The 21,370-nt window shown below is 40.6% G+C and overlaps 1 protein-coding gene across 2 annotated transcripts in view; it reads left to right on the top strand.

Annotated features, from left to right (window-relative positions):
* Positions 1–45: 45 nt before the first annotated feature.
* The window catches only part of IRS2 (insulin receptor substrate 2), a 32,622-nt gene continuing 11,297 nt past the window's right edge, over positions 46–21,370 (top strand). The window contains exons 1-2 of one of the 2 annotated variants that reach the window (XM_026088119.1): positions 46–3,529; positions 4,807–7,803. In XM_026088119.1, the coding sequence (XP_025943904.1) occupies positions 46–3,529; positions 4,807–4,832 (3,510 nt within the window). In that variant the 3' untranslated portion in view covers positions 4,833–7,803. Of the gene's footprint in view, positions 3,530–4,806; positions 7,804–21,370 lie in introns of those variants that run through there. The other variant, XM_026088120.1, reaches the window with a different exon arrangement.

Genomic DNA, 21,370 nt, shown 5'->3' with positions numbered 1-21,370 from the left:
GGCGCGGAGAGGAGCCCGGCGCCGCTGCCCGCCGCGGGGCCGGGGATGGCGAGCCCCGCCGTGCTGGGGCTGCTGCCCCCCGTGAGCCCCCCTGCCGGCCCCAACCTCAACAACAACAACAACAACAACCAGGGCGTGCGGAAGTGCGGCTACCTGCGCAAGCAGAAGCACGGCCACAAGCGCTTCTTCGTGCTGCGCGGCCCGGGCGGTGGCGAGGAGGCGGCGGGTGCTCGGCTGGAGTACTACGAGAGCGAGAAGAAATGGAGGAACAAGTCCGGGGCGCCCAAGCGGGTCATCGCCCTCGACTCCTGCCTCAACATCAACAAGCGGGCGGACGCCAAGCACAAGTACCTGATCGCCCTCTACACCAAGGACGAGTACTTCGCCGTGGCGGCCGAGAACGAGCAGGAGCAGGAGGGCTGGTACCGGGCTCTCACCGACCTGCTCAACGAGGGCAAGGCGGCCTGCCAGGGCTCCCCGCACCGCCACCTCTCCTCGCCCTTCTCCGCCTCCTGCAGCGCCGCCGCCGCCTCGCTGGCCGCCGCCGGCGAGGACCTCAACTACGGGCTCATCACCCCGGCCGCTGCCGCCTACCGAGAGGTCTGGCAGGTGACGCTGAAGCCCAAGGGCTTGGGGCAGAGCAAAAACCTCACCGGCGTGCACCGGCTCTGCCTCTCTGCCCGCACCATCGGCTTCGTGCGCCTCAACTGCGAGCTGCCCTCGGTCACACTGCAGCTGATGAACATCCGCCGCTGCGGCCACTCCGACAGCTTCTTCTTCATGGAGGTGGGGCGCTCGGCGGCCACGGGGCCCGGCGAGCTCTGGATGCAGGCGGACGACTCGGTGGTGGCCCAGAACATCCACGAGACCATCCTGGAGGCCATGAAGGCGCTGAAGGAGCTGTCCGAGTTCCGGCCCCGCAGCAAGAGCCAGTCCTCGTCCTCCTCCTCCTCCGGGGGGGCCGCCGGGCCCGGCAGCAGTGGCGCCTCTGCCACCCACCCCATCACCGTGCCGGGCCGCCGCCACCACCACCTGGTCAACCTGCCCCCCAGCCAGACCGGCCTGCTCCGCCGCTCCCGCACCGACAGCCTGGCGGCCAGCGCTGGCACCAAGGGCACGCCGTGCCGGGTGCGGACGGCCAGCGAGGGTGACGGCTGCCGGGTGGGCTCAGCGGCCGGCAGCCCCATGAGCCCCGGCCCCATGCGCACCCCCCTCAGCCGCTCGCACACGCTTAGCGGCGGCAGGCAGGCGGGGAAGCTGCTGCCAGCGCTGGCCGGGAGCGGCCTGCCGAGCAGCCGCTCCATGTCCATGCCCGCCTCCCACTCGCCCCCCTCCGCCACCAGCCCCGTCAGCCTCTCCTCCAGCAGTGGCCTCGGCTCCGAGCCGGCCCCTTTGCACCACCCGCAGCGCCCGTCCAGCGGCAGCGCCTCCGTCTCCGGCTCCCCCAGCGACGCGGGTTTCATGTCCTTTGACGAGTACGGCTCCAGCCCTGGCGGCGACCTGCGGCCCTTCTCCTCCTCCTCCACCGCCAGCAACCGCAGCAACACGCCCGAGTCGGTCGCCGAGACCCCCCCGGTGCGGGACCCCGGGGGCGGCACCGATCTCTACGGCTACATGGCCATGGAGCGGCCCCCGAGTGGCCGGCTCTGCTACCGACCCTGCCCCGACGCCGCCGACAAGGGCCATCGCAAGCGGACTTACTCACTGACCACCCCGTGCCGGCAGCGGCCCGCCCCGCCGCAGGTCTCCTCTGCCTCCCTCGATGAGTACACGCTGATGCGTGCCACCTTCGCCGGCAGCGCCGGCCGACTCTTCCCCTCCTGCCAGGCGGGAGCTTCCCCCAAAGTCACCTACACCCCTTACCCCGAGGACTACGGGGACATCGAGATTGGTTCCCACCGCAGCTCCGGCAGCAGCAGCACCAACCTGGGGCTGCCAGCGGTGGGAGGAGGAGGAGATGATGGCTACATGCCCATGACCCCCGGTGTGGCTGCAGCCTTAGGGCAGGGAAGCCGGGGTGGCGATGACTACATGCCCATGAGCCCCACCAGCGTGTCCGCCCCCAAGCAGATTCTGCAGCCCCGGGCCGGGGTGGGTGGTGGGTCCCCTGGGAATGGGAGCAGCTACAAGACCAGCTCACCCGGGGAGAGCTCCCCTGATGACAGCGGCTACATGAGGATGTGGTGTGGCTCCAAGCTGTCCGTGGAGAGCTCAGACGGGAGGCTGAGCAGTGGTGACTATATCAATATGTCCCCCCGGGACCCCCAGCATGGGCCCCAGGCTCCCTCCCTCACCCCCCCCGACTTCTTTTTCGCCCCTTCAGGGCACGGGGCCAGCGAGCCCACCAAGCCTGGCTGCTATTCATACAGCTCCTTACCCCGCTCCTACAAGAGTCAGGTCCTGGCTAAGGACAGCGACCAGTATGTGTTCATGAACTCCCCAGGGAGGATGATCCCCGAGGAAGCAGTGTGCGGAGCGGGTCAGTCCCCCGCCGGCACCTTCGCTCCCTCCAGCCACATGGTGCCTTCGCCCCTGCGGCACAGCCGGACCGAGAGCTTCCTGAGCCAGCGGTGCCAGCGCGTGGTCCGGCCCAGCCGCCTCTCCTTGGAGACCTTGCGGACGCTGCTGCCCAGCATGAACGAGCACCCCCTGCCGCCCGAACCCAAGAGCCCCGGTGAATATATTAATATCGACTTTGGGGATGCCGCTGTCTACTCTCCCCCCTCGCTGCCTGCTGACAGCCCAGCCTCCTCCCTGGGCTCAGGCACGGGGCAGAGGCGCTCTCCACTCTCCGACTACATGAACATTGACTTTGGTTCACAGTCACCCTCCCAGTCGGGCACGGTCTCAGTGGGCTCCCTGGAAGCGCTCTCACCAGGCTCTTCCTCCAGCACTAGCCAGCCCGATGGGCACTACCTGAAGGCGGCCGTGGGGGTGGCTTGTTTGTCCAGCCCATCCGATGGTGGGGATTACACCGAGATGACCTTTGGCATGGCCACCACCCCACCCCAGCCCATCGTTCAGAAGCCGGAAAGTGCCCGGGTTACCAGCCCCACGGCGGGGGTGAAGAGGCTCACCCTCTCGGGGGTGGAGGCATTCATTCTTTCCAGCCCTCCTCCTGACCCCAACCGTGGGGCCAAGGTCATTCGTGCAGATCCCCAGGGGAGACGGAGGCACAGCTCTGAGACTTTCTCCTCCACCACCACTGTGACCCCCGTGTCCCCCTCTTTTGCACACAACCCCAAAAGGCACAACTCAGCCTCAGTGGAGAATGTGTCCCTCAGGAAAAGCGAAGGCCTGGAGGAGGAGCAGGGCAGCAGCCCCATGTGCCGGGAGACCTCGGCTGGCTTCCAGAACGGCCTCAACTACATCGCCATTGACGTGGTGGATGGGACCCTGGCAAACTGTGACAAAGCCAGGTCTAAAGCCAGGCATGTCCTGAACGGGGGCGTCAACGGAGTGGAGACAAGCGCCTATGCCAGCATAGACTTTCTGTCCCACAACCTGAAAGAAGCAAGTGCTGTGAAAGGTGAGTAGCTCTGTCTGACAGCCATGCGCACTGTTACTATTTGTGTTTCTCACTACAGTATTATATTCTCCCATGTAGAGCACTCTCCCTCCCCTCTTTCTTACAATTTCCCAAACGTGTCCTCTAATAAACAACGTTGGAGGAACTCTCTCTCTTTGTATTAGAGAAAGTTTAATTTTGGCGTATTTCATCACATTTAAATTCTCCTGTGCTATTTTGAGTGTGTACTTCTGGGTACCTCAGTAGAAGCTAATGTTTGTGCAGTTACTATGTTTGGGTTACTTCAGAGTTTTCTTATGTGAGATTTTTGAAAGTGTTTGGAAAATGTGACCAAAATATACATTAATGCAGCATTTAAATAGTATTTGAAATGTAAAATGATTGAGTTGAAAAGAGTGAGGGACATCAGATGACAAAAAAAACCCTTGGCTCTCTAGCTGGCAAGGCCAATTATAACAAAATGAGAAGGATTAATTTAATATCTTGATTTTGAAATTTCATATCTCTTGCAAAAGTTTAACAGTAAATCATGGTGAGCATGGAATGTGAAATCTTTTTTTTTTTAAGTCTTTCCAGAAGTCAATATATGCATGACCTGTTTCCCGTTGTTTTGCACATTTTACTTAAAGCCTTACCCTATAGTGGCGTGTAACTACGTTCCAGCTGGCAGTTCAATCACAGTACGAATGACCAGTTGGTTAGCTTGCTTTTAAATAGATTGCAAATGCTCAGCGTTCAAAGACAAAAGCAAACGTAAGAAATCTGAAACTTAGTGTGAGAGAGAATTTATATTTTAATTTTGCAGCTGTTCCTTTGTTGAGGTGCTAGTTTTGGTGTTTAAAAAAAAAAAAAAGGAAGAAAGAACCCCCCAAAATAGCAAGCCACCTCCTCTTACCAAGTGCGAAATTGCACACAATTGAGGAGTGCTAGTTGAGGAGGGCACAGAACAGAAAATCTGTCAAGGATTAAAAGTTAATGATGAGACACCATAGGGATTCTCTTTGCTTTTGTATTTATGCAAGACCTGGTACTTTAAACCTGTGTGTATATAGAGCTGTAATATATGTTTATAGGTCTGGCTAGCTGAAATGACATACGATTTAGAAGTAGTTGCTTGGAGGTATATAGGTATTGCTTCTGTATTCATAGTGTTGATAGAGGTCATCAGTTATAAGCAAAAAGTGACAGTTTGTAAGAGCTACTTGCAGTTTTTTTTTTCTTCTGTTTCCTTATTAGCTAGTTGATTTTGAAGAAGAAAATATTTTCTCTTTTGATAGGAAGTACAGGAAGATGGAAAAGATGAGAGATCCACCGTTTGCAGAGCAAGCTTTGAACCTAATTAAGACGAGAGGATTGTTGAATGAAATGTCAAAGCTTTAAAGGATGAACACTTACTCTGAATGACTTGGAGGGATGAGGGCAGAGCATTATTTGTTAGTCGTTTTTAGTTTTGCTGAAGTCAGTTTCAGGATTGATATGGCTTGATTAAAAACAATGTGAATGCTGCGATTATTGGTTACATTGCCTTATAAAAGTCAAGCCTTGGAGTTCTGTTCCAGGACACTAACAAACTATTCTGCACATTTCTTTGCAAACTGATTTTTCACGATAATTGATTTTTTTCTTGAACCACCTACAGCCCCAACTGCAAACCAAGCCCATGTTGGGAAAGAGCTATTTTCAAAACATTCTCCAAACTGCTGACCCTAAGGCAAAGGGGGAAAACAGGGGGAGGGGAACCAGCTGCAGAGAAAACCTGGAGTGGATATGAGTGTTTTCATCATCCAGGCTAAAAGCAGGGGGAATAAAATAGTCAATAAGTGAGATAAGCAGGGGGAATTGACTGCTATCCTTCTAATACGGCAAACAAAAGGGTAATGCAATAAACATAGCAATGTTAATTTGCTACATGGCATACAGAGGAGAAGGCTTAATTCTATAAAATATTTGACAAATGGTGGTTATAGACTTGCCTTATTTTAATATTTAATCTGTGTGAATATTTATTTTTCCTATTTCCCTAGGAAGCTTATAAATGTAGACCACAATCAGAAGTGTTCTGGGTAAACTCTTTGAGATTTAATCTCTGTGTAGGAGGCAAAGCTCTCCTCTCCACCATTCTGTTTCCCTGAAAAATGTGTAAGCCTATTGCGCATAGTTACAGCTATTCTGCTCGGGGATTATTGTACCAGTATCAGGGCAAGGCGGTAAGAAAAAACTTGCATAAACATCAGTCAGCAGTGTTCTGGGTTATATTTTAAAAACAGGGTTTCATGTTAATTGTATTTGTGGCAGACTAACTAGAAAATTAATAGCATGGGAAAGTAGAAATATAAATAGTTTTATCAGTATAAGTAGAACCAAGTCATTAACTTTTGCATATATCCAAGTTTCTGTTTTGGTTTTCATTAGGATTTCACACTGGAGTTTGTTTACAGAACTACTACTGCCACTGTTAAAAAGATCACTCGGTTTTGTGCCAATGCTTTTAAAGTCCAAAAACTGTAATTTGGGACATTACTAGGACTTTCATGTTTTACAAAGAAACACATATGCAATTTAAAGAAAAATGTATTTTGAGCATAAGCAGGAGTAAACCCTGTTTACTGTTGTAAAACCGTAGTAATTCAGGTAGATTTGAGAAAATTTCATTTAGCAGAATTTATTAATAGTTTGCACAAGAGAGAGCTTTTGCCATGTATGATCAGCATTGTTTACTTAGATGTTTGCACTTCTTTTGAATTTTGTTTTTAACTGTATTATCAGAGTTACTGAGTGGGAAGCTTTACTTCTTCAAAACTAAAGAGAAGTTCGGAGCTATTTTAAAACAATGGAGAATGCACATTTGTTTAATAACAGGGACAGGAAGACCTCTTTCAGAGATACAGGGTATACAAGTAAGCTCCTTGCAGTGGGTTTATCAGTAAATTACTATTTCCATGAGTGTAAGATATGTGTAAAAAAAAAAAATAAATAAATAAAAATAATAAAAAAAAAAAGTCAATTTGAATTCTTCCTAAAGGTCTGTAGCAATAGATGTAAATGTTTTCATGTGGGTAACTGTTTTAAAGGAAATTATTTATATCATTTGAAGTAATAAGGTGGTTGGCTTTCATGTGTAGCTTGTCTCTGCTGTCAGTAACTTATCTCTGCTCTAGGGAATGCTGTACTTTTGGAATTCTCTGTCCATATTATCCTGTTGTGACAAGAGCAAGCTAGTACAACCAAAATAGCTGTCAAAACAGAAAAATTAAAAGATTGCTTAAAATTGTCAGTTTATTTAGTTCTGCTGTACTCTGAAAGTGGGCAAATATTTAAGAGTCTGAGAAACACTTGCCTTCATCTGATATGTAAATAAAATAATACTGTTACTGGTCAGTTGAAACTCTTGTTACATGCTGATAATTAATCTTTGTTCTGAAATTGACTGCTTTTTTGCTTAAAGAAGTATGAACTGTGTATGGTTTTTATTATTTATGGAGACATTTATGCTCATTTTCTCATATAATGTAAATTATTTATTTCAATGGATCTGTGACAGATTACACCCCAAAAATGATCTGACTTTTTATGGTGGATCTTAGCTCTACTGAGTTCAAATGGGAGTTTTGCCTTGATTTCAGTGGGCTTTTACCCTTTGTACGTAACCTTGAAATTCTTAAGTAAAATTTCCATTAAATATAGTGGTTGTTTTACATCAACTTTGAAATAGGGAATTTTGCTTAATTGTGATAACATCAGATTTGGATGCGATATCTTTAATTTGTTTTTTTGTTTCTACAGCTAAAATGCTCTGTAACTTTTAAAGGTTTCTAGTAGTCTAGTAGTTCTGGTCTAGTTTTCTAAAACTGAACAAATACTATGTATAATGATGCAAAAAACTGAGGGTTGTTTTCATCCTATTTAAGTTTCTCTTGTCTTGGTTTATTTAAAGAAGACTTCATCTGTAATGCATATACTTAAGATCGTAATAAGGTGATTTTTGATAATGATAATGACCCCCCCCCCCTTGTCAACTAGCTCTTGCTTTTGTGAGGGTTCTATGATTGCACCTAAACAATAAAAAGCCTATCTCAAGAAATCTCTTCCTGTGTCTTTCTAATGGCATTTTAGATTATTTAAAGCAAAACCCTTGTTTCCTTTATTCTTTTTGGATTACTTTGCACAGTGAATTATATTATTAAGACTTTTTTTTCCTTCTGATACTCCAACTGTCATAAAGTTCTGATTCGCAGACAGCATGAGAATGTATAATTGCCTCTTTCACAAAACTTGTATTCATTTATAAATGACTTGTTAAAAGTATTAAAACAACTATATGTTGTGTTAGAAATCCATGCATCTTTTCAAGTCTTTTTTTTTTTTTTTTTTTTTAGAATAAATTGTTTGTAAATGCAGTATTTTCTCTTACTGATAAGTTCTATGAAGTGGAATGTATGCATCAAAATTAAAAGCTGAAAGAACTGAACTACTCTGAATATCATACATAGCTTGCTTTTACCTCCTATGCTTAGAATTAAAAATTGTACATTCTCTTTTAATAACTCTGGAAATGTACTTCTTTTGTTTCAGATTGCATTTTACAAGTGACCAAACCAGAATGGTTAGGTCCAGATTTGGCAGTACTATCCATGAGACACAAAATGCAAATTAAGTTTATCTAAAATTAAATGAAGCCTTTGATATTTTAAATTAGGTTGATTATATGGATCTCAGCTTTTTACAAGCAGATGGAATATTAAAACATGTAACATGTATTAGACTTTTATTTTGCTTTATACTTTAAATTATGTTTAGCTATACTGCTCATTTAAAGAATGTCATGGTTACTTTGAGTCATTTAAGATAAATTGTTATAGACTAAGTTGAATGGTGGGTTTGTTCTAAAATGAACCAGTACAGTCATTGCTCAAGGCAGAGGAAATGCTTAGGTTGATGATTGCTTCTGATTACTTGATTTCTTTCAAGATAGCTACAGAGACTAACATTCACTTGTAAGTAAAATGGATAAAGGAATGTTTGAACAGAAAGAACATTACGACATGTTTTATATGGTGTTTTTTTCTAATAAGGAGACAATAACATGGGTTTCTTTATTCTTGATTTAGTATTATTCTTAAATAGCATTAATTACACTGGAATCCTGAAGTGGTTTAAAAGTTGAAACAGAGCAAGTGTTCACAGAAAAATTATGTTATCGTTAGGGTATATAATGAATCTCTCCCCCCTACTTGGCAGTTAAATGACAATAGAGATTCAATCCAGGTTATTTTCTGTTTAAATCAAATCTTCTCTAAAGCAGTGACACCATTAATATGTTTTTTTTTTTTTTTAAGTAACCAACACAGAAAGAAATGGTTATATCTAATTTATTTTCAAACAGTTGAGTTATTGTATGCTTCTACACTGGTGTTTTAAGTGTTTCCTGTTTGTGTCTAGGTTTGCATCCATTCTGTGCTATGTAGTAGTCATGACTATGTTAGCAGAATGCTTGGAAGTTTTAATATTATATTTGCAAAGCATGTGTGATAGACATATAAATTGAGTATAGCAGCTTATTTGGTAAATAGGGTGTGTAATTATGAGGGTTTCAGAACTACCTTTATTTCTGTTATTGTTGTTTCTTACAATATTTGCCTAAAAGTGATCTGTGTATATCCATGGAAATCAGTAGCATCCATTGATTTTTAGAAGTTGGTGTACTAACCCCAAAGTTCATGTATGTTTTGTTGGTGTGCTTGTTTAGTCTGTAGTTATTTTTATTTTTTTTTAATTGTCTACGCGTGTAAGGGATCAAGAGTGGCAGTCTTGAGAGCCAGGTTCAGTTAGGTCGTTGTCTTGCTGCTAATTGTTGAAATGGCTGGTTTTTGTCCTTGAGCCTTTCCAAAAGAAAACTTTTATTGTTTTTTATGGTGGTATTTGTCTCAGCTGGCTTCAGCTGTCCAAAATGTAGGCACCTAGCGTGAGGTAGTCATCTAGGTGCTCTCTAGAATCAACAGAAGTAAACAGAAAGAGCCAGGGTGAGTCCTCCCACCTATTTTAAATATCTATTATAAGATGACAGGAATTTGCCTCTGCATTTGACTGTATCTCTGTCAGCAATAAAAGAAACCTAGATCACAAGTTTAGATTGTGTTTGTATTTTTCGTACTAAATTAGGTAAGATGAATCTTACCCTTAATTATAGGGATGTATTTGCATTTAAAGCAAGAATTTTAGGGTTAGACATTATAAAACCTGACTTAAAACTTACTGAAAACAATGTAAAGGTTACCCACATCTTTATGGAGGCCTACTTAAAAACAAAAAATATACTTCATTGAGTGTTAAAGTGATAACACATATAGTAACTTTTGAGGCTCACTCAAAGACAGCAGTAGCGTGTAATCTCCGCTGTACAGTCAGTTAGGCACTAATGAATACTTTCCTGTACAGTATGTGTGATTACAGTGACTAGTCTGGTAAGTGCATTTAGATCTGCATGAATGTGTGTTACTGCTTGAGAGTTTAAGTGAAAAATAAACTGCTAATATTAGTTGAAGGGAAAACTAGCAACACTGAGAGAAGATATTCAATCTGATTATGAGAAATCCAGTTGAAAATCTATTTAAAAGACCAATGACAAGACTCTGAGGCCTGATATCTATCCAGTTTTTCTTATTTTCAAAATTTCTATAATTTTTCCAGAACAAATGTTTTTAATTTTTTTAATCAGTGACAATGGCCCAAAATTGTGTATAGGGGTCTCTAAAACAAACAATCAAAAAATCCAGTTCTTGCACACAGTGACATCCAACACACTTTGTAAGGAAGCAGATTATAAATTGAAAGTGGGGAAATATTTTCCAAAATAACTATCTTTCATGTTAGTTTTTTAAAAACACCTGGTAAGTTTTTTTTTTTTCCCCAGATGCAGTTTTGCCTGTTTTACCTAAAATATAAATACTTTTAGAGTGCATTTTTATCTTAGCAAACCAAACATAGAAATAGTTAATGAAAAAGCCCAACCCCAGACCTAAGCCCCCAACTTGGATCACAGTATCTACATTGCAAAATAGTAACGCAATAGCTTGATTCCATAGATTAGGAATGATTCAGTGTTTTGTTTACATTATTTGTCAATCTCTTCAGCATCCTAGAGGAGAACACTTCCTTCCTGGCAGATGGCAGCCCCAGGGCCATGCACCTGCCATTACAAGCACTGCGCACTAGTAATCTACCTCAGCATCACTGTTGACAAAAGGCTAATGATTGGAGACTGTCTGCCTGACAGCCGAAGCAAAATAGGAACATATTTGTCCTTCAGTGAGGGCCTGAAAGATCTTAGGAAGGACAGGCGAGATGGTGTACTGAGGAATTATAATGGAATTTAATTTAGACTTCTTTGAAAGTGTTCGTAGCGTGAGCCACTGTTAAGATAATTATGTTGCAGAAAGTGAGCTGTGTCTCAAAGAAGGGATTTTCTGTTGCTCCAACAGAGTGATATCCTACTTTGTAGTTGGTAGCTCTGTGTAGATGGTAAGAACACGCGCATAATTTAGCTTGCGGTGCCATAGTAATCTTCAGAAGAGTCTATTGCATTGCTGGAAGGGAGAGGTCTGCAGTCCTTGTGTAGGGTCGAGTCTTGTGCTCTTAGATGAGTCCAATGCTGTGTTAAAAAGTAAGAATATCTCTCTAATCATTTATGGATGCTGTGTTTGGTGGTTGCACAGTGCATTCTTGTTTCAGTCATTTGATTTGTGACATTACATGTTGTTATTATGTCAGTAGGCCAGGATCTCTTAATTTGTCTTTTGTTAACTCTTCTTAAGCATTTATGTTTGTTTGCTTTTTTTGTTCGTTTGAAATGAAAACAGGAGATGTTTCTAGGGGATGCTACCCAAGGCAAGGATGTCTTTGAAGTAGGCCAGAATGTTCTTTGCTAAATTTAAAAACTACCCAAATATTACCCAGAGTTTGTAGAGTATTAAGCAGGATTACATGACGCACGGATTAGATGTTGTTGAGCAGCTTGTTTTTGTTTGAAGGGGTCAGAAATGGAGGCACTGGGGCTTTAGAGTAATGCCGAAATAGCAAACTTGCTGATACCAGAAACAGCAGAAGTTCCTTAGAAACAGCAGAACATAGTGACAAATTTTCCATGCTGTACAATTTCTCCAAGTGATGCTTAAAAAAAAATTATTTGAAAAGTGCTGTGATGATGAGTGTAAGGTATGAAAGTCATTGTTCTGTTTGGTGCTCTCAATTTCCAGATCTGTTACACAATTTGAAGTAGATGAAGAATCATGCTAAAAGTGAGACTTAAGATAGAGGACTTTGCTTCTCTTAAGTCAAAGGCAAATCATAAATCATATGAGTAACAGTTGGAAAATTGTGTGAATGAAAAATGTTAAATTGAAAGGAATAAAATCTAAACAGTTTTAGGTTTGCCTCTTGGATTGTGTTCTCCCAGACAATGTATTATTTAAAAACAGTGTTTCAGACAGTCCTAATGTCCAGTTTAACCCCTCATTAAATTGGGTACCATTGTCAAACTAATGTGTAGAATGATAATTTAGATTTTTTTTTTTCTTTTGGGTCTAGGCGCATGCTCAGCAGGAGCTACTCAGAAATTGATTGAACAAGACATTCAGATGAAAGTCTTCTGGGGGAGAGTTGGGCTTAATTTTTACTTTAATATACGAGACAGCATACAGTTGAATGGTTGCTTAAGAACAAGAAAGCAATAATGACAGTAGCCAAGTCTACTTTCATTGGTGGAGATAAGTGAGACTATAGAAAGTATTTGCAGTAACTATCAATACTACATTTCAACGTTATTTGTAAGAAATAAGAATAGAATTGACACATGGATGCCAGTGTCATCTGATTTCTGTTTCGTTAACGTGAAAACACTTAACATGACCAAGCTGACTGCTTAAACTAGTGTGTTCTCTCCAGTGCTTGAATCATTGAGAAATTATGGCAGATTTCTTCTCTATGCCTTTACCAGTTTTTATGTTGCTGACTTTTTTCAAAAACTCTAGTGAAGGTTTGTTTTTCTTTTCATTTATAGTATAGTAATGATATCAGTTGAGACAGTCATGGAAGTATCTTACTTGCCCAAATGCCAGCACAGATTTACAGAGATGAACAGTTTCCAGGAGAGAAGAAACAGGCTTGCTGATGGTGGTCTTGAACAAGAATTTGCCTGGGAAAGACAGAGTACTTACTTTCCTTTAAAATGTAGATAGACCAAATCTGAGATCAAGTGTTTAAAAAAAAAAATTTCACTGATACCAGAGAAAGACTTCTGGCAAGGGAATTAAGAAATTTGGATCTGGAAGGTGGAGGTGAAATTCTTCCATATGGCAGTTCCATTAAGTTGTGTTGTAATACCATTCATTTTTACAACATGAACATTTGAAAATGTTTGTGGGAAGGTAGACTTGGATCTTTCAAGGCAGATTTCAGCCTTGAGCAATTATTTCTGTCAAAATTAGTGAAACATTAATTTTAATGATACCGGCTTTTTAACATAAGAAGAAAACTTATGCTTTTGCTTAACACTCATGAACAAAAACTGTTAATTAAAAACATGATGGTGACTAATATTAAAGTTTGTGAACTCTGAGAAAGTCTCTGTAATAAAATTATTTACAGTTTTTTAATTTTGATCTAATATTATAAAAACTTTGAACATTTTCTACAAGTTTGATTCCTTATTCAAATGTAATTAATGAAAGGGTACATAATTTACTGAGCAGGAAAGTCACAGTGGCAGTCATAGAATTAGTGCTCTACAACTTTAACAGTAGTTGCAGAGAAAGGGGTATGGGGAGGAGCATTAAGAATAAACATCTATATGATCCTGAGGCACAGAATACTTGAGGGAGCTTGCTATAAACTTCAGATGGGAGTACTTATGAATGTATAATCTCAGTATTCTACTCTCATAAATATCAGAGATTCCAGCATGCACGAATGACTGGTAGGATGAGAGTGCTTTCTTCATGAAATTCTTCTATAGAAAGGTAACTTGTTATTACACTGTTCAGTTTTAATCCTTAAATATCAAATTCCTATATAAAATCAGCTTCTAACTTTAGCAATAACTGGTGTATTCTAAATAAATAGTAGATCATGTGGGTACTAAGTAAAGAAATTGGTAGTAATCAGTTGCTGAATGTTAGCCAATAGGGTGACTTCCAGATATGAATATACCAATTTGTTTCAGCACTGTAAGTGATTTCTAGACCAGGTCTTTTTTAATTTTTTTTTCCATTAGTATGACTGTTCAAGTGACAGTAAACTAAAAGCTGTTTACGATATGGTGGTATTAGATTGTGCATCTGTGAATAATAATAAAAAAAGAGACATCATGAAATCAGAACTTGATAGCAGTGAAAGTGGTAGCTTTATTGTTATTGATTTTAGTTGAACCAGAATTTGGCCCTTAAGAAATAAGTTGCTAGACTCCATTATTTTAATAAATGTATTCTTGACTACCGTAGGAAAAAGAAACAATAGACTAGATCTTGCAGCTTGAATGAGCATGGTTAAACTGGTGTGCTTTAATGCAGAGGGAGTTGGTCTGTGCTGTCAATGAGCTATGTAAGATGTTTAGATACCACACCGCTGTTTCATGGCATTGTCACAAAAGGTCACTTATAGAGTGCTCTGTGAGTCTGAAATTATTCCCCAAGCCTTGAGGCTGCTTCATCCATCATGAACATGGCAAGCTTTAACTTGCCATGCTGGCTGGGTAGACCCTCTGTCATCATGCAGAGAGAAAATACTACAGTGTTTTCTACTCCTCTCACTCCTCATTAGATTTTTTTTTTTTTTTCTTTTCTTGTAGCTTTATAAGGGGACAACATTTCAACCATACTATTTTTTGACAAAGAATTATTTACATGATACTTTTTCTCTTATAGACTCAGGCTTGTATTGTACTAATTATTCCTTTGCCAAAGGATATAATTTTATTGATTTTTACTAATAACATTAGTGGTGGTAGTGATGGGAGTTTAAAACATAACTGGGACTTAACTCTGGGACTCCAGAGGTGGGAGGCATGGGTTTGAGTGGATCTGGGTTTAGAAAGGCGTAGAAGTCATACCTTTCCTTTCTGGGGGCAAGTGTTTTAACTGTTCCTTACTTGGTGAATTTAAAATGGAAAATAGTGTACTCTTTTGAGGATTGATGGGAAGCATTTAAGTGTAAGAGACAACTCTGGACTCTGTCCTGAGTGGAATGAAGTGTATACTTCTTATCCTTAGTCAGGTGTCTTAACTCTGAAGATGTTGTGAGCACTAAGAAATATTTCTTCCCTTAGTATTTCCTATTAGTTTGTTTCAGATCTTGTCCCCATTGTCAGGCACCAATTTTTTGTTTGTCTCATTCAGGCATTTTCCCATGCGCTTTGTAAAGAGCCGCCCAAGTAGTTGACTCTTCTTCATTCCACTCTGGAGGCAAAGTGCTATTGGGTTCTGCAGAAGATTGTAGAGCAGTAGACAAATAGGTCTTTTATTGAAACTATTTGTTAAATTCTTTGTTGTATCCTTTTTCTGTTATTATGCAAAGTCATTGCTTTTTTGAACTGTGGAGTAGCTTTATCTTACTTGAGTGTGTGTACGTGTACATCTACTGCACGTGTACTGTAGCTGTGTGTGCATGTGTGTTTGTGTGTGTGTACCTGAGTAAGATTTTGTTTTGCTTCTGTAGTCTAAGAGACATTTCGCATTTGATAGATGTGAAGGACATTTTGGTATGTGTTACAAAAGATATTAATTGGTTATTTGCATCATATACAAACACAACAAATTCTTACCTGGAAGCAGGAAATAAAGTATATTTGATAAATGGCAAACTGTTTTCTCATCAGTTAAAGAATAAGCACAGTGCTACAATGAATTGCATTCAGTAATTGTCAGCTAATCCAGGAGCAGGAAACGCTTGCCAAACTCTATGATTTAGTTTAGGAAAACAATTAGAAATATGGGGTACCTTTATTAGTTCAGAACATAGCATACTGAAGCTATGACTGTAACTGTCAGAATGACCGGTATTGCCTCATGTCTTGTAAGTCTGAAATTCTGTTTCTTCATTGGGTCATGTGCTACTAGAGCTTTTCTTCCCTAACGTGTATATTTATATTGATGGGTATGGCAGCACCTTTCTTAAAACTTCTCCTTAATCTCACGGTGACAGAGTTTCCAAGATTTTTCATAGCGGGGTCAGGTATCACTAGGGAGGTTTGGGGCCATTTCTCTTCTTAGATCTCTTTTTGGACCATTTGTGACCATATCATATTCTTCTGGAATCATAATAATTACTTGAATTATTTTCCCCCCCCCTTTTTTAATTTAAATTAACTACTGGAAATAAGGACCTCTAATACAGTATAAACCGCCAGCTCTGAAGTGATCTGTGGACTGTAATTTGGAAACGTCTGATATGGAGGAACCTGTTGTTTATAGCCTGTCCGTGTTGGGTTTATATTATGTGTTTTATGGAAATGTTTTCTCACTTAAGTGATTTTGTCCAAGTTTTATACCTGCTGCATACAAAAGTATTTCTGTGGTCTCTTTTATCTCAAATGTAGGTTGAATGTGGATTTTTTTTTGCTTAGAGACTTTTGATGGCTGTGGGTGAGGCTGAGGCATCAAACTGGAAAACATGTTTACAGTTGTTGTGCCTTTTATTAGTGCCTCAGGTTTGTTTGTTTGTTTGTTTTCCTCCTTGTAAACAGGCATCTTGTGACTGCTGCTGAGAAGTTTCAGCATGATTGTTTAGCATAGACTGTTTAGGGTTATTTGCAAACCAAGGGAGAATATTCGAGAGGAGACAATTCAGCCCTGTTTTTCCTTACAGGCCTTGTGGAATTCAGCTGGGCTGGGCTGTGTCTGATGGACACAGGAGTATAATTAATGGATGGAAATACCTTCTTTTGAGGCCAGTTTATCAATGACCACGTCTTCAAAATCTTAGGGGGGTATTAATATATGCATTCTGCAAGTAGAGTAACAGCTTATTAGAAAATTGAGTGAAGCTGCTTAATTCCTTCAGTGTTGCTGATTCCAGTAAGCGTATCTCCAGTGCATATTAAGGGTAGGTATTCGTATTTGAGATTTCCATATATATGAGGGTTTTCTTGTCTAGCCAGAGTTGTTACACTATATATAGAATTAATAGGTTTGGCCCACCCTGTAGACACCTTGTTTGCTCCTCATTAGATACCTACCAAAACAGTCCTCTTAAAATGAGGTCTAGCTTCCATGTGTAGTCACTTTAAAGGCACCAATCTTTCCAATACTGAAGAGGCAGGTCCGCCTCAGTCTTTGTGACTGATATATACCACCTTCTCTTCTCTGACTATAGAGGGAGCCTATACTTTTAGCATAAATGGAACAGCTAGCTTCTGGACGGCTAAGGTTTGGTGAGATGAGTCTTAATGTGTTTAGTCTATTTTAAGCAAGAGGACTTGAAATGAGACTTCTGTTTGCTGTGTATGTGTATCAGCTGGATATAGCTAAGTATTTCTGCCTGACCTAGGCTGTACTCTCTCTGGTTAGTTTATGATGTATTGTACTTGTTCAGTAAATGTGAAATTAAAAGGGATTTGTGTTTTCTCTAGCTATGCAGCTGCTGCACTGTTGACTGAACACACTTCAATATGTTTCCTGGTCAGTCACAATACATGAAATATGCAAGGATATCGTGTCCTTACAACTTTGAAACAAACATATCTTAAAGGCATAGGCACCTCTGGGGAAACATTCGTATTTTGCAAAATATTTTATGTGCATTGTCTGTGCCTTTTCTTTCCTTTTCTGTTCTTTGCAAACAGTGTTTCTAAAACAGCATCCTAACTTTTAAAAAGCCTCATCTACTGCACACTATCCCACAGGAAGCTCTAGTTCTTTATTGTGACTTCCTGAAATGTTCACAACACCTACTTGTGATGTCCTATACATCTTTAAAATGCTGGGAGGCTGACAATGGGAAAAAAAATACATGCAAGTCTTTGTATACTGGAAACTCTCGCTGAAGTCTAGGGGAGTTCTCTGCCGAGCATTGGTGGGACTAGAGCCAAACTTTGTCAAAGTAACAAAGATGTTTTTTAATCTGTTTGGTCTATAGAAACAGCCCTGGCAATATAATACAATGGTAAAAGATGGTAGCCTCAGTTGTATAGACATGTGGTCAGATGTATTGCTATAAGTAGAATGTGTTTTTCAAAATACAAGGTACTGGTGAACCTTTTTAAGAAAAGTAAGCCTCGTTGGTTGCTTATAAACATATTTACACTCCAGCAAATCAGACCAGCCATAAAACAAAACAAAACAAAAATGCATGTGTGAAGAACACCGTGAGATGAGGAGAAAACAGAACACCTGAAACAGTAGAGTACAGCTTTGTTTATGTAGATATTTAGTGAGAGCTCTGGTAATTACAGAATAAAGTCTATAACGTGCTCTGGAGTTAGCAATATTGGACATAAATGATATTAATTTTTTCGTCATTCTAAAAAGTGTCTTTGAAATTTTGAGAAAATGCTATGAATGAACACTGTGCTTTGAGAGCATAGTATTTTTCATATTCAAACAATAAGCAAACAAGCTTTTTTTACTTAGGGAAGCTCACATATTTTGTACTTAAGGTCTCACAGTTAGACAACAACGCATATTTTTTTGTTTTTCAAGCTGAGATTCATCGCATGTCTCAGTATTCTTACTTGTGCCTTAGGGTAGGTAACGTGGCATTTTCACATTTCTTAGCTACCTTTCTTAAAAGTGAAGCTTTGGCATCTATTTGGTCTAGCAGAACTGATGAATATAGGCTTGTTTCACTTTGTCTCCAGGTAGCTGTTAGATAAGGAGGATTCAAGATGCATGCAGTGGAGCTAGGAGCAATCTTGTTCATTTGGTACAACTTGTGTTTCTTTCTTGAGAAAGAAGTAAAATGTGAGTAAGACAGAGATTATTATTCTTCATGCTTTCCACCTTCACAAATTAGTTTATGACCAACTTCCAGTTCTTAAACTAGTGTTCTCAGGAGATAAATTTTAAACACCAGAATTACTTTTCTAAACAGTTTACTGAGCTTTTTCCCCTGTTTTCAAATGGACTATCAATTAGCCTCCAGGTGTGATATGTGGATAGATATTTATGATGCCAATGTGCCAAAAATACCTCCTCTCCTTTCATATCTTAACAAAACACTAGCTTCTGTAGGCAATACAGTCCATATCAGCTTCAGAAAAAAGTGCTACTTCATCTAGAGATTAAATTCAGAGCACATTATGAAGGAAGTTACAGGTGCCCTTTAAACAAAGTCTGTTTTTAAAAAATACAACATAAAAATAACATTTTTAGTATATCTCATAAATGCAATTAATGGAAGGAAGAATACGGCCTAATTTGCAAACAAGAAATTTAAAAATATATTCTTTGAGTCATCCTTTTACTTTGATAACGAGGGGTTTTTGGTTGTTTATTGAAAGAATAGTATGAAAAATCTGCTGGGGGATAATGTTAGCAAGAGAATGGCTATTTTCAAGGCGACTTTGTGGCTTGCTAAGGAGTGATAGGTATTAAGGCTCAAATTGACAAAAGTGTTGACTTCAACAGGGATTAGACACATCACTGAGTTTGTGAATCTGCCTTTAAGACAATAACCGCAGTGCCATGTTTAGCTGCCAGCAAGTGTACGTCCTAATGAAGCTAACAAGAGCTTGTTCCCTCATCTTGAAGTAGCTGGCTTGAGTACTTTCATAAACGTTATCTTGAAAGATGACCATAACCCCAGTGCATACCTGAGAAGAGGGTAAGACGTTTTGATTGTTCTCTGGGGAGGTATTATAAAGTACTTGCTTAAACTGAATTCTTTTGGTTCAGGGCAGGATCCGTCTCCCAAATCCCATGTCTGAGCTGCGGGACCAGGAGCATTTTCTAGCTCCTGAGTTCATGATGTGTACTCCCGTCACCTGCTGGCTTCATGTTGAAAAAGGGCCCAGGTGTGCATCATTTCCCAAGCCCCATCCTGTCTCCTGATACTCCTTGTGGTGGGTTGGGGGGGAAAAACCCAGCCCCAGAGGGTTCCCTGGCTGTTGCTCCTGGTCTTACAGATTGGGGCTGGAGAGCTGTTGGTGGAGCCCCCCGCCTCATTTTGGATACAGCCATAGTCTCTTTGAGTGTCTTCAGTTATGGCTGGTTTCTCTCTATGTAAAACTATTTCTAAGGCTGGATTTTTAAATTTTCATTTTGGATTATATAGATTATATTTAACAGGTTCCACAGTTGTAAAGAATGTAGCTGGATACAGTAAAATGCATAAATATTTGTAAAATAGCAACTGTAATACTCTAATGAGCAGAGAGAGAGCTAAAAATATATTTGACCAGCTAGCTATAAACTAAGTTTATAGTTCAAAAGGTCAGAAATAATTTTCCTGCAGAAGTATTTTAAAATCTTAAAGAAATATTCACAAATTAAACAGGTTCTCATCTTTGTGTTGAGATGCACATCCCTGACAGCATGCTGAACTGGGTGGTTGCTGGATGTTAGGTTTCACAAGCGTTTCACAAGCCAATAACCCTCTGTAACTTTTTCTACTTGGAGGAAAATCTGCTGGTCATGACTTGAACTATAGATGTGGAGCTGTGCTCCTTATGCATGATGAACTGGTAAAGTTTTGTTTTGTTTTTGTCTTTATTTCTGCCCTGTCATGAAAGAGTTGGAAGTGGTCTGGCAATGAGTAAGAATACGTTTTTGCAAGATTTTATTATATAGCTTTTTCTCACAAGTTTAGTCTTTTCATAATATTCTCCTCCCCAAGCACTTTTTGGGAGTGTTTTATTTTTAGTTCTTTTTTTTTAATGTGTTGCTACTACAAGTATTTAATTACTAACAGGCACAATACATTTGATAACTCATAATCACAATTTGCTTCAGTTAAATTAATTTATGGTGATTAGGAGAGAAATATATTGTGCTTATGTGTGTGCACAGTGTCTGGAACTGTAGGCTCCATTAATAGAGATTTCTAAGCACAACGAAAAAAGAAATACAAAATATATAGAATTAAAAATCCCTTAAAATAAGGAGACTCTAGCTTTATTAATGGAAATATTTTAGTTTTTTTGATACAAAGTTTATAGATGGAGTTAATAAAGGCAAAAGATTAAGGGCTTAACCTGATTTGTGCTACTGTATTAGCAAGTGGACTAGTATGGACATATTTTTAAAAGAACAGGAATAATATTACATACAATGAGATTAATCGCTGAAGTGAAATATTTAAAGATTCTCAGTAATGATACTTCAAAGGATTTGAAATTAAGAAAACAAACTGCTCTTACTTTTTTTCTAAGCTCCAAAACACATCAGCTCATTCTTCTTTCTGTGTGTGAGAAAAGGATTCTAACTTGGTCTCATGAATGGAAGGCTTTAAACAGTTGGACAGAACAAACCTCAGGAAAAAAAGAGAAAGAATATCTTATTTGTGTAAATATATTGGGAAAGGCCTGGTTAAAATCATAATAAATTGTAGATTCCATCTATATATCAAATACTGAGAACCCTTAGGAAACTATGGAAAAAGAAAATATCTCATTTTCACCTGTTTTTTCAGTCTTGTAAGACCATGTTTTAAGTCAATGGGCAAAATAAATAAAATAGTGAGCTATGGTGAGAAACACTGGACATCTGTAGATACTTTTTTCTCTTCTCATAGGGAATTTCCTTTTTGTCCCTTTACCACCATCCATTATACTGTGTAATAGACTTCCCATCAAAGCACTAGAAACCTTTTCAGGTAACATACAGCATAATTGCTTCTCTCAAGGATTCTGCAGAA

Source organism: Apteryx rowi, unplaced genomic scaffold, assembly GCF_003343035.1.
Source record: "Apteryx rowi isolate R43461 unplaced genomic scaffold, aptRow1 scaffold_752, whole genome shotgun sequence".
Taxonomy (NCBI): Eukaryota; Metazoa; Chordata; class Aves; order Apterygiformes; family Apterygidae; genus Apteryx; species Apteryx rowi.
Note: the sequence above shows the minus strand (reverse complement) of the source record. Positions and strands in the feature narration are given on the sequence as shown.